Source organism: Mytilus trossulus, chromosome 5 (genome assembly GCF_036588685.1).
Source record: "Mytilus trossulus isolate FHL-02 chromosome 5, PNRI_Mtr1.1.1.hap1, whole genome shotgun sequence".
In the NCBI taxonomy this organism is placed as follows: Eukaryota; Metazoa; Mollusca; class Bivalvia; order Mytilida; family Mytilidae; genus Mytilus; species Mytilus trossulus.
In genome coordinates, this window is record NC_086377.1 from 78,615,050 (window position 1) to 78,629,725 (window position 14,676).

General features: G+C 32.4%; 1 protein-coding gene across 1 annotated transcript; it reads left to right on the plus strand.

Moving 5' to 3' along the window:
- Positions 1-14,636, plus strand: LOC134718334 (uncharacterized). The gene is made up of 6 exons (XM_063580829.1): positions 1-268; positions 746-1,216; positions 4,047-4,153; positions 6,555-7,008; positions 13,132-13,904; positions 14,565-14,636. Exons 1-6 carry the CDS (start codon positions 55-57, stop codon positions 14,634-14,636), a joined length of 2,091 nt encoding a protein of 696 aa, XP_063436899.1. The 5' UTR covers positions 1-54.
- Positions 14,637-14,676: the final 40 nt, after the last annotated feature.

Below are 14,676 nucleotides of genomic sequence, written 5' to 3' on the forward strand. Positions count from 1 at the left end.
TTCCAATTTTTTTTTTTTTTTTTAGATTCCATCGGAAAAGGGCAACAGTCTGCCATGTTAAATCGTTTATTAGGGAAGGGCAGCTATGAATCTTTTGATATGAGATGCATGGTAACTGGCCAATTTTCTGTTGGGAAGTCGACTCTTGTTAAGCTGTTAGCTGGAGAAATTATACCTGATGGTCGACACCCGACAGATGGGATTTCTCTGGTAGAAGGTCGCTGTGGCCTAGATATTCTTACAAAAGAGTGGATTCTTGTTGATCCAGGTGAGAAAAGGCATAAGTATCTGACCACATTTAAAAAAACTCTATTGTATGGACTGCGCTATCAGCAGAGATGTTATAGCACTGATTTAAATTAGTTTCACATTATAGCCATCTTTTTTGTGCCTTCTATTCACGCACCATATTAATTCAATATCAAATTTTATTTGTGTATGAAAATCTTAACATCATTACTAATCTCATTAGAAGGATGTTAAGGTTTTTATATTTTGAAATTGAATTTAAATGTTAAAATTATGCAATGAATTAACATTTATTTTCAATAATCAATAATGTCATCAATCAATCAGTTAAAATATGACTCTCTTTAAAATGTGTTAATAGCATTATGTAAATGTTACACCTGATAAGATATGATTCTAAGCTTAATTACTGATTTTTCTTACATTCTTCACTTCGTTTTGACAGCCTGCAGCTGATTTTGATTTGATTTGCCTGATGTATTAAATATAATTTCAGACTCTTTTAATGCCCTGGATGTTGTGTACAGTAAGGTTTTAATGACCTCTTTGGAAGAAGAGGATGAGAGTGAACTAACCAAAAAGTTCATCAAAGCTTCAGATACAAGCCCAACTGGTTATGCCAAAGCTACACTTTCCTCTTTGCCCTCAGAACAGTCTGCAGCAGCACAATCTCTAAACGTGCCCCACACGGTAAAACAGACGGAAAAGAAAATGAGAACAAGAATGACAAAAGAAGAAATAAGAAAGAAAATGGAAAAGTTCCTCAAAAGTGGAAAGTATAAGATGAAAGTTGGACGTCTTATCTTCTGGGATTTTGGTGGACAATATGTTTATTTAACAACACATCAGACCTTCATGACGTTCCGGGCATTGTTTCTTGTAGTATTTGATGGGAGCAAAGATTTGCATGAACAGGTCCCTGATGTGATGTGTTTTCCAGGGCAGCACATGACGCCAACGCCAGCAGGTAATGTGCATGTTATTTACACTCAGATAATGCAAACAGGATACATTTCTATAACAGCAAGGTGATAATTCAAAAAAACAATTGAAATTGTCTAAATATTTAAGCCAATCTAAATGTTTACGTAACTTGTTTACATTCTCACTTTGAGCTTGTTACAAACTACAATATTAACCTCAATATGTCTCACATTTTGAAACATTGATATGAGGTAAGACAATAATATTTATCAAAGATACCAGATTTGAATTTTTGTATGTCGGAAAGTGCTTTAGATTTTTGAATGAGTAAATTCTTACAAAAAAGGAGCTGATGATGTTATCATAAGCATGAACAGAGTGTTGCATTTATTGACAGACAACATTATTTTTTTGCGGTCATATATTGGTATGAAGTTGGCGTCGTTGTCGTCGTCGGAAGACATATTGGTTTTTGCACAATAACTTAAGTTTAAGAAATGGATCTCTATGAAATATTACCATAAGGTTCAATACCACAAAAGGAAGGTTGGGTTTGATTTTGGGGGTTATGGTACCAACATTTAAGGAAATAGGGGCCAAAAATAAGCATTTTTGTAACTTCCAGACAATAACTTGTGTGTTAGTGTATGGATCTCTCTGACATTGTACCACAAGGTTCGATATCACAAAGGAAATGCTGGGATTGATGTTGAAGGTAATTGCCTCAAAATTTTTGGAATTAGCGGCCAAAAAGGGTAAAAAAACATGCATTTTTCTAGTTTCAGGACAATAACTTTTGTGTAAGTGTATGGATCTTTCTGAAATCATACTACAAGGTTCCATATCACAAAGGGAATGCTGGGTTTGAGTTTTGGGGCAGTTGCCCTAAATATTTAGGAATTTGGGACCAAAAAGGACACAAAAAAGCTTTTTTTCTAGTTTCCAGACAATAACTTGTGTTCAAGTGTATGGATCTCTCTGAAATTGTACTGCAAGGTATTATACCACAAAGGGAAGGCTGGGATTGAGTTTGGGGTGATGAATCATAAGGGGTTCAAAAAAGTTGGGGGGAATTTTTTTTTCTGTTTTTTTTTTCTTTATTTTTTTTTAATTTTAATTTGTTAATATCTGATATATATATATATATAAAAGCAAATAATAATGATATGGCAGGAGATACACACCAAACAGGATATGTGAATTATTATATTAAGTATTGTGCAATAGCAAGATATTTTCAATTGCACAGTATTGCGCTATAGCAAGAAATCTTCAAGTGCACAGTATTGCACAATAGCAAGAAATCTTCAATTGCACAGTATTGTAGGTGTGATCTGACCTTAACCTCATTTTCATTTCATTGAGTTTTAGTATTTTTGTCGAGCCTTCGACTTGAGTCGAAAAAGCGAGACTAAGCGATCCTACATTCCGTGGGCGTAGTCGTTGGCGGCGGAGGCGGTGTCCACAAATATTCACTCTGTGGTTAAAGTTTTTGAAATTTCTTAAACTATACTGAATTTCTACCAAACTTGGACAGAAGGTTGTTTATGATCATAAGAAAGTATCCAGAAGTAAATTTTGTAAAAATAAAATTCCATTTTTTCCGTATTTTATTTATAAATGGACTTTGTTTTTCTGCGAGGAAACATTACATTCACTCTGTGGTTAAAGTTTTAAAAAAATTAATAACTTTCATAAACTATCCTTGATTTGTACCAAACTTAGACAGAAGCTTGTTTATGATCATAAGATAGTATCAAGAAGAATATTTTATAAATGGACTTAGTTTTTCTGCGAGGAAACATTACATTCACTCTGTGGTTAAAGTTTTTAAAATTTTAATAACTTTCATAAACTATCCTTGATTTGTACCAAACTTAGACAGAAGCTTGTTTATGATCATAAGATAGTATCAAGAAGAATATTTTATAAATGGACTTAGTTTTTCTGCGAGGAAACATTACATTCACTCTGTGGTTAAAGTTTTTAAAATTTTAATAACTTTCATAAACTATCCTTGATTTGTACCAAACTTGGACAGAAGCTTGTTTATAATCATAAGATAGTATCAAGAAGAAAATTTTGTAAAAATAAATTTCCACTTTTCCGTATTTTACTTATAAATGGACTTAGTTTTTTTGCCAGAAACAAAACATTCACTCTGTGGTTTAAGTTTTTAAAATTTTTATAATTTTTTTTATAATGTTCTTAAACTATCCTCGATTTCTACCAAACTTAGACAGAAGCTTGTTTCTGATCATAAGATATTATTCAGAAGTAAATTTAAAAAAAAAAAATTCACTTTTTCCGTATTTTACTTATCAATGGACTTAGTTTTTCTTCTAGTTAACATTACATACAGTCTGCAGTTAAAGTTTATACAACATTTATTAGATTCATAAACTATCCTGGATTGTTTTACCAAACTTGGAATCTTCTTTCAATCAAAAGACAGTATCGAGAGGGAAATTTTTATTGATGTTTTTCCTCATTTTGTTGAGTCTGCAATTAACAGCAAAAGGAGGCTAGACACTGGGTTCCTCGGAACCCTCACGAATTTTTCTAATACTATATGTAATAGGTCAACTATATTTGGTGTATGGTAATATTTTATGATGTACATGTCAGTCTCCATGTATCATCTGACCTTGACCTTATTGTCATGGATCATTTATCAATGTTTAGTTTTCATGGTTAAGTTTGTTTGTTAGATACTATAAGCAATAGTTCGACTATATTTAAATTTGGTCATGAATTTGTATTCCATCTGCTTCCTTTGTTTAATATTCACGTAGACCAAGGTGAGAGACACAGACTCTTTAGAACCTCTAGTTTATACTTTTTTTATGACAGATTCTGATTTTATTTTGTAGTATTCTTGCAATATTGGGTCAATTCCATCCTGACCTATTGTAAGGTTGTATATGCAGGCATTCCAAAAATCTTGTTTGTTGCCACTCACAAGGACAAAGTACCAATGGTGAGTGATCTTATGTTAGAAATATAGTAGTAAGTCATTGCCATTTGAAACACTTGAATAATGTGTAAAAACTGCTTACATAATGATAATATGCCCATATGTCTTAACTTGACCAAACTTTGTATAAAGCTACACTTTCGAAAGAACAAGATCCTAATTGATTTGTGGGTAATAGAATATAAAGATCAGATTACAGGGCCTATAACTAGAGTAGAATATATGAAGAAACACTTATAGATAAGAAAATGATATTGGTTAGCATTTGTATTAAAATTCAATTTGATATATCTCATTGTCATGGAGATTCTTTACCGTGTCACTCTCGGTCATGGTCTATTGAGTTTAAACAGTTGCTCAGTTTAAATGTTAAAGTTTGTATTTTCTTTTTAAGTCAGTTTTATTTCAACAAATATGTTGACAATATGAAAGTTTAGAATTTAGTGGTACTGCACCAGATGCACATCTTAACAATAAATGTATCTTCAGTGATGTTAGAGGCCAAAATATTTGAAATTCCAAAACGTAATACAAATGTTGATGAGTTTGTGAAATAAAAGATTGTGACAGGGAATGCAGGAGGACGGACGATTCATGATTTGTTTTAAAATAAGTACATTTTTTTCCAACAAAAAATGGAAATTAAACAATATCTTTATGTTCATGCAAATACCCTCTTGACCTGTTTTAGATTTATTGCCAACTTATTAACTGTGACTTATGTTGTTTACTTGCGTTTCTTTACTAGGTAGGTAAAGTGAATTACCAAACAAAAATATCAATAGCAAGTTTTTCTTTCAAAAGACCCTTTTCATTTTATTTCCATTGGAAGGTAAGATTTAACAACTGATAACAGTTTCAGTCTGTTATCTCTGAAAGTATGAGATCTAGGTTAAAAGTGTAAAATTGACCTTTGAGAGAAGATGTTTGTCACTTGAAAATTTGAGATAAATCTAATTGTAGAACGCATTATTAATGATGGTGATATCAACTTAACAGTCCTGTTGGATTTTAAGAAAGCTTTTGATGTAGTAGATCAAGATTTTCTCTGAAAAAAAATTGAAATTTATTGATTTGATAATACTGCTGTTTCTTTTTTAAAGTCATATTTGAATGAAAGAACTCAACAAGTACAAATTGGTAATGCTCATTCTGAAAAACTTTATATCAAGTATGGTGTCCCCCAAGGCTCCATATTAGGCCCCCTTCTATTTATATTATACATAAACGACCTTCTTTTTTATATGAAAAATTCTTTCACAGTTATATGCCTATGATTCAACTTTACATCTTTCTGGTAATGGTTATCAAACTCTACAGTCAAAGATACAAGAAGATGTACATGGTGTTGAGGAATGGTGCAATGATCATGATGATAACAATATGTTCATCAATAAAAATAAAACAAAATATATGATTATTGGAACGAAGCAAAGAGCAATGCCACATTACAATGAGAGTTGTTTAACTATTAACAATCAAGTGATACAATCTTCCACATGCAAAGGTATTTTAGGAATTCAAATTGACCCTTCCCTCACATGGACAAACCAAATTGATGTGATCTGCTCAAAAATATCATCTAGACTATATCTACTATTAAAGATTAAAAAAAATTTGAATCCAGACTGCAGAAAATTATTCTATATTGGTTTTACCTTGCCACTAATTGATTATTGTTGTTAAGTGTGGAGTAGTTGTAGCAGTGAGGATATTAAAATTACAAAAGAGAGCTGCTAGATTAATACTAGAAACCGACCCTTTCGCTCCGTCTTGCCCTTATTCAAACACTTAAACTGGTTGACAGTTGAACAGAGAATAAAATATCACAAGTTTGTGATGACATTTAAGTGCATTAAAAATGACGCCCCATCATATCTAACTGACAAGTTTCATTATGTTTCAGACAGAAATACATACCCCTTGAGAAATGCTGTTCAAGGAAACCTCATACTCCCTAAACCAAGAACAGAATTGTTCAAAATCTTTTTTACGTATTCGAGACCATTCTTGTGGAATAATTTGCCAATACCGTGAAAAAATATTACAAATGTTAATTCTTTCAAATACAACATTTATAACAGATCATTTATTGAAATCAACCTAGCTGTATAAATAATATTAAAAACTGATTATGTCATTATGTTTATTTATTCATCACATTTTATCAAGTTGTATTGAACATTATTATCATACTTGACTTTTTATACTAATGTATGCAATGTATATGTTTGCATTTTGTTTGAATTTTCACGATGAGGGCCTCAGGGAAGATTAACTCATTGTGTAACTCTCTTAAAACAATGTATTGTTGTTGTTGTTGTTATTCCACCATTGAAGATGCATTTAAATCACCAGGTGTGCGATACAGTGTTTTATTCTGTCAACTTTTTATGTTTAACAGGAGAATATTGAGACCAGACGTGAAGAGCTTTACAGAGGAATTGAGGAGTTGTTTAAAGACCACGAGGGAAAACATCATCTGGTCCTTAGACCTCTAATATTTGTCAATGCCAAAGATCAAGCCGACCCAGAAATAGAAGTTCTGAAGAAAACAATAACAGAACTTACATTCGACCACCCATGCTGGGGTGAAAGAATGCCCAATGCTTGTGTTCCACTAGAGCTAGAGATCGCTGAACTAGTGGCAGAAGGAAAACAAATAATGTCATTGGCTGAAGTTAAAGAATTAAATGCTATCAGCGAGGTGTCTGTCCTGTCCCCTGGGCAGTTGACTGATTTCCTACATTTTCATCATTCCCTGGGGAAGATTGTTTATTTCGATACCCCCCAGCTGAGAGATAATGTAATCATCAACCCTCTTCTTATGGTGGAAGTTATGAGATCTTTTATCACAGGTGTGTATGTATTTTCATTGTGTAGTGAATATATATATATTGCAGTTAAAAATGTTCCAATATCCAAAAAGTGTTTACCTACCTTTTATTAGAGCGTGACAGACTGTTGGATAGTATCCTATACTAATATTATTGTTGGTATGTGAGATCTGGTATGTAATATGATTAGTAAAAAGATTAATCTTTTTTTTATCCACAGTGTTAAAAATTGTGAAATGCATGCAATTTTTTATCAGATTTCTGAATAAAAATGTAGTTTTTTAATTGGTGATGTACAGCAGCAGGCAACCGAGGAGTTTACTTAGATACTTAGATCAAATTTGAATTGTGTGGCGTCACTTTTATTATACTAGAGTATGTCCCTTTAATTTATAAATGGGAAAATTGCTGAATTTTTTGTTTCCATTTCCTTACTTAAGTTTGCCTCAACCAGGGACTTTCTATACTAACGGGACTCGTCTTTATTGATTTTAACTGATTACTCAGCCGCCTGTTTAAAGCTACCACCCAACAATAAACTTAGGTCTGATATACGATGCTAGTATATTTTCTTATTTCACAGTACATTGTAATTGTATAATTATTATTAATTGTATATATAAAATCGATAAATAGCGATTTAAGATGAAAAAAATATAAGATTTTGAAAGAATGATGAATTATTTAACTGAGACGTATCGTTTTTAAGAACACCCCAGTTGTGTAAAATTGTTTACATATCACACAAGATGGCGGCCACTGAAAATTCAACGAACAAATTCCTCAAAGTTCAAAGATCGATATTTAAAAAACAATCCGAGAAATCTTTTGAAAAACAGCATTTTGCAATGAAAAAATGTATAAAATTTCATAAAAACAATTTTTTGTTAAACTTGAACATATAGTTTATTTGTAGTTATGAAGAATACTTCGTAAAAGTGAAATGATTTGCTATAAAGTCACGTGACATCAGCTAAGGGCGAGATCAGACTGATAATTTAGATATCGTTATAAGTGACCAGTCCCGTTAGTAAAAAAAGTCCCTGCCTCAACCAAACTTTATGAATTCTATACAAAATGCTTATTACCACAAAACAAAGATCACGTTTGAATTTTTGGTGCCTTCCCTTTTACTGTTCTAGAGATTTTTTTATGCCTTTTACAAATGAAAAAATGCGGAATTTTTCGTTTCTGTTCTCCGACTTATGTTTACTTCATTGAAATTTTATGAAACTTAAATATAATGCTTATTACCAAAAAGCAGATCATTTACAAATTTGGGTAGCTTAATATGCAAGCTGGGGCATCATCTGTGTCCCATAGACACATTCCCTATTTATTTATTTTTTTCTATTTAAACTGAAACTGATATTTATTTAGTATAAAGGTATCGGTATAACTATAGAACTACATGGTTTCAAAATATAAAATATATTTGAACAATGCTAAAAAAAACTTTAAAAACTTTGAGAATGCAAGTAGTTCTATCTCGGTATGAGTTGATTTCCAACACAATTATGTTTTGAGAAAATGTGTAGTTTTTATATATTTAAACTGAAACTCCTATACTAGGCTTTTTATAGAAAGTGAATGTAGACGTGGTAAGTGTGACATTCATATCACTATAAATTCAATCTAACATACATTATTGTTTAGGGACCAGCTGATGCACTCCTAGGGTTGCGAGATTTTTTCGATGTGTTGGTGTCCTTTGATGTTTTTCTGCATTTCGGTCAGTTAGTTGTCTCTTTAGCGCATTCCATGTTTCTATTTTCAATTTTATTGCAGGATCAATGCATTTTGACCACAAATGAAACACAATTTGCAAAATGGTATAAGTGTCCATATTGATGTCTAGTGTTACAAATTAAATTATTCATTGGTTCCCATTTTTGAAATATTTGTCAAAAGATAAAACAAGTTTGATTCACAAATTTAAATGACATATGTATTTTGATGGAAGATATCCTGGATTAATCAATTGTCTGAAAGTCTACAGACATTTATATTCCATGATTATGAAATATCAACTATTCATGTTTAGTTCTCACATCATGTTGTAACTGCATCACTTTCTTTTTTTATTGGGGAACATATTTCAACCTGAAATCTGAACCTCACCAATGAAGCTTGAATTCCTGCTAAATTAAACCAATAGTTCCAAATGGTAAAGTTGAAAGAAATTTTTACGGACACCATCACAAGTTGGTTGACCGTTATGAAATATTCGTTTCACAGATGATAACAGATATGTTCCTTATGTCATATCTATAATCCCTACCCTTTTTAACGAATTTAACCTACCGAATTAAACTTGGTACCACTTTTGTACTAAAATGAGCAACACGGTGGGTGCCACATGTGGAGCCGGATCTGCTTGCCCCTGATTACCACAAGTTTTTGGTGAGGTTATTGTTGCTTATAGTCTTTAGTGTTCTATGTTGTGTTCTTTGTACTGTTTGTCTTTTAGTTTTTTAGCCCTGGCGATGCCAGTTTATGAGTATGAATGTCCCTCTGGTATATTTTGCCCTATTTTAAAATATTATATTTGTCTGTTTGTCTTTTTCTTTATTAGCCGTGGCAATGTCAGTTTATGAGTATGAATGTCCCTCTGGTATATTTTGCCCTATTTTAAAATATTATATTTGTCTGTTTGTCTTTTTCTTTATTAGCCATGTTAGCCATGGCGATGTCAGTTTATTAGTTTGAATGTCCCTCTGGTATATTTTGCCCTATTTTATAATATCATATGTGTCTGTTTGTCTTTTTCTTTTTTAGCCATGGCGATGTCAGTTAATGAGTTTGAATGTCCCTCTGGTATATTTTGCAATATTTTATTATATCATATGTGTCTTTTTCTTTTTTAGCCATGGCGATGTCAGTTTATGAGTTTGAATGTCCCTCTGGTATATTTTGCAATAATTTATAATATCATATTTGTCTTTTTCTTTTTTAGCCATGGCGATGTCAGTTTATGAGTTTGAATGTCCCTCTGGTATATTTTGCCCCTATTTTATAATATCATATTTGTCTGTTTGTCTTTCTAGCTCACCTGGCCCAAAGGGCCAAGTGACCTTTTCCCATCACTTTGCGTCCGGCGTCGTCCGTCGTCGTTTACTTTTTAAAAAATCTTCTCCTCTGAAACTACTGGGCTAAATTAAACCAAACTTGGCCACAATCATCATTGGGGTATTTAGTTTTAAAAAATGTGTCGGGTGACCCGGCCAACCAACCAAGATGGTTGCCATGGCTAAAAATAGAACATAGGGGTAAAATGCAGTTTTTGGCTTATAACTCCAAAACCAAACCATTTAGAGCAAATCTAACATGGGGTAAAATTGTCAATCAGTTAAAGATCTATCTGCCCTGAAATTTTCAGATGAATCGGACAACCGGTTGTTGGGTTGCTGAGCCTAAATAAGTAATTTTAAGGAAATTTTGCAGTTTTTGGTTATTATCTTGAATATTATTATAGATAGAGATAAACTGTACACAGCAATAATGTTCAGCAAAGTAAGATTTACAAATAGGTCAACATGACCAAAATTGTCAGTTGACTACTTAAGGAGTTATTGCCCTTTATAGTCAATTTACAAAATATTTTCCTCTGTTACAAATGGGCAAAGTTCATTGAAGATAGAGATAATTATAAGTAGCAAGAACGTTCAGTAAACTAAGAACTTCAAACACATCACCATCTGACACCAAAAGACAATTTTGTCATGAATCCATCTGTGTCATTTGTTCAATATGGACAAACACGGAGGTGAGCGACACAGGCTCTTTAGAGCCTCTAGTTGTTTTTTTTTATTATCTTGATTCTGAATTTAAAAAGAAGACTGCAAACTTTTATTCAAATTGATACCTTGAATTGGTTGAATCAAGGACTTATATAGGTCCCTGGTTGAATATATATAGAAAACTTTTTTTCCCTTGTTGGTTATTATCTTGAATAATATTATAGATAGAGATAAACTGTAATCAGCAATAAAGTTCAGCAAAATAAGATTTACAAATAAGTCTGTACTATCAAAATGGTCAGTTGATCCCTTTAGGAGTTATTGCCCTTTATAGTCAATTTAACCATTTTTTGTAAATCTGAGTAATCCTTTACAAAAATCTTCTCCTCTGAAACTACTGGGCCAAATTAAACCAAACTTGGCCACAATCATTATTGGGGTATCTAGTTTAAAAATTGTGTCCGGTGACCCGGTCAACCAACCAAGATGGCCGCCATGGCTAAAAATAAATAATAGGGGTAAATTGCAGTTTTTGGCTTATAACTAAAAAATTAAAGCATTTAGAGAAAATCTGAAATGGGGGTTCAATTGTTTATCAGGTCAAGATCTATCTGCCCTGAACATTTGAGATGAATCGAACAACCAATTGTTGGGTTGCTGCCTCTGAATTGGTAATTTTTAGGAAATTTTGCTGTTTTTGGTTATAATCTTGAATAATATTATAGATAGAGATTAACAGTGAACAGCAATAATGTTCAGTAAAGTAAGATTCACAAATAAGTCAACACGACCGATATGGTCAGTTGACCCCTTTAGGAGTTATTGCCCTTCATAGTAAATTTTTTACATTTTTCATAAATTTTTGTAGATTTTTAGAAAATATTTTCCACTGTAATAACTGGGGCAAGTTCATTATAGATAGAGATAATTGTAGCAACAATAATGTTCTGTAAAGTAAGATCTATAAACACATCACCATCATCATTGTTATGCATTTATCTGTGTCCATTGTTTAATATGCACATAGACCAGGGTGAGCGACACAGGCTCTTAAGAGCCTCTAGTTCTTTTTTAGCCATGGCGATGTCGGTTTATGAGTTTGAATGTCCCTCTGGTATATTTTGCAATATTTGATAATATCATATTTGTCTTTTTCTTTTTTAGCCATGTCGATATCAGTTTATGAGTTTGAATGTCCCTCTGGTATATTTTGCAATATTTGATAATATCCTATTTGTCTGTTTCTTTTTTAGCCATGGCTATGTCAGTTTATGAGTATGAATGTCCCTCTGGTATATTTCGCCCTTATTTTATAATATCATATTTGTCTGATGTATTTTTTTCTGTTTTAGTCATGGCAATGTCAGTTTATGAGTATGGATGTCCCTCTGGTAAATTTCGACCCTATTTTATAATATCATATTTGTCTGTTTGTCTTTTTCTTTTTTAGCCATGAGGATGTCAGTTTATGAGTTTGAATGTCCCTCTGGTACATTTTAGTCCTATTTTATAATATCATATTTGTCTGTTTGTCTTTTTTCTTTTTTAGCCATGGCGATGTCAGTTTATGAGTTTGAATGTCCCTCTGTTATATCTCGCCCCTATTTTATAAATATCATATTTCATGTATTTGTCAAGGAAAAAAATCACATTCTGTGTATTTAACATAAATGTCTTCTTTATATATACGATCACAGCTTGAGAAGTTACCTCAAGATTAATAAATTACCCACCCAGAAGGATCACAGCTTGGGAACTTACCTCAAAACTAATAAATTACCCACCCAGAAGGATCACAGCTTGGGAACTTACCTCAAAACTAATAAATTACCCACCAATATTGGGAACTTACCTCAAAACTAATAAATTACCCACCCAGAAGGAATGTATTTAATCAAGGTAATCATAGTTATAAACATTCAAAATATTTGTTTACTTCATGTGCTTAGAATAAATAGTAACTAAGGAGTAAACTTTATGTGCTAAAAGCTGGAAAATAAAAATATGAACGACAGTAATTGACTGACAAGATGTCATCATGGATGACTGCCATACAACATTCGTAGTGTTTCTCCTACAGAAAACATGTAGAAACCATGCAAACATTTGAAAACTCGCAGTTTTCCCACAGCACATGCAAGCCTTGTTTCAGATTATTTTCTTACAAATGGGAAATGATTGAACTTTGATCACCAAATCCCGTTATAACAGACTAGACCCTAACAAAATGTGTTCTGATATAAAAGACATTTAATTGAAATATGAGGATAAATTGTTTTTTCCAGTGATGATCAAAATGAGTGATACAAATTGTTTTATCATGTAGCTTTTATAGACCGGTATTACCTCATAATTTAAACTATATTTTAAATCTGAAAACATATTCTTTGTTTCATGTTTATAGATGTTGCATTTTGGCCCAAAGAAAATAAAACAAGGAAAACCTTCAAAAAAATGTCTGAAACTGGAATGATACAAAAAGCAGACCTCTACCAGATTTGGGAACAAGAAGAATTCCGTCAGATTTTACCATTTAAAGAGTACATATTTGATATGCTGATACATCTAGATATTGTATCCGAACAACGGAGATATGATACAAAAACAGGGAGTCGTCTACCAATAGAAAACTTCTTTGTACCCTGTATGCTTACACAAAGAAATAATACAGATTACTTGACAAAAGAATGTACACCAGAGAGGACTGTTAGTTTGGCCTTTGTTTTCAAAGGAACCATCATACCTCCAGCCTTACCAGACCGTCTAATATGTGCATGTCTGAGTATGTGGACAATAAAAGAATACCAAGGACAGAAACTTATGTTTTCTGGTATTGTTGGGTTATCATTTGATAAAGAGCATGATATTGTTGTCTGTGTAGAAGGACATAAGATCTTACTGTACCTAGTCCACAAGCGCTCCAAGGGCCTGATAATACCTGATATAGCCACCAGTGTCCGGGATTGTTTGTTTGTTACTTTAGAAAGAATCTCCGAATTTTATCAGTCCTCCATTGATTGTAAAGCCAGCAGCAAGTTACCTTTCCTCACCGAGTACTCCTGCTCGACATTAAACTGTTTCACTTCAGAAAACAAGTTGGTCTCCGAGACTGAGGAATGTCTTTGTAAACACGGAGAAAACATTAAAAATAACTGGCGTATTTGGAATAAGAAAAAGGTATGTAAATACTTTTATAAGAACATCACTGCGAGAAATTTAGAAATTTTTGCTCATATGTGGTCAAGTTCCCTTATTGGATAAGATAGTTACTTTATTTCCATTATATGTTAGACCTTCAATCTTTCAACATTATGAAAGAAATATGATATGGTATATGATTGTCAACGCAACAACTCCCCACCATAAGCCAAAAAACGTAAAATTCAGAAACCTTTAGCATGTTTAGGTTGCCGTAAGATATTCAACAATGAGTAAAATACATGTTACATATCAAGCTCTTAAAGTCGTTACGTAAAAATGTGTATACATTCAGAGACAAATGTATATCTGTACAAACTTGTTGATGTTGGTATGATAGTAACTAAACAGCAATAGACGAATGTATCAGACAGAGGGACAAAGGATGATAATTTTTCTACAGCACCTCTATGTTTAAACGTTTTTTGTGTAAGGTAGAAGATCGGATTAATGTCTATAATATTTACCTGACTTTGCTTGTAGTAACTGTCAGCAATTGTCAATATTCTATTTGTTTTATTATGTGTGCTTTTCACACATTTTACAAAAAAAAATATGTTTTGTGGACCGACAAGCAAGTAGGTTGTTACGTGGAATTATACAAATACTTGGATTGTAGAGTTATTTTCTATTTTACAGGAACACAAGCAGTGTGATGCTAATTGTCCAGGTAAATGTATCATTAATCTCTCTGCACTTCCATATTATTGACAAGAGTTAACATTCAACTTATGAAAATATCCAATTTAAT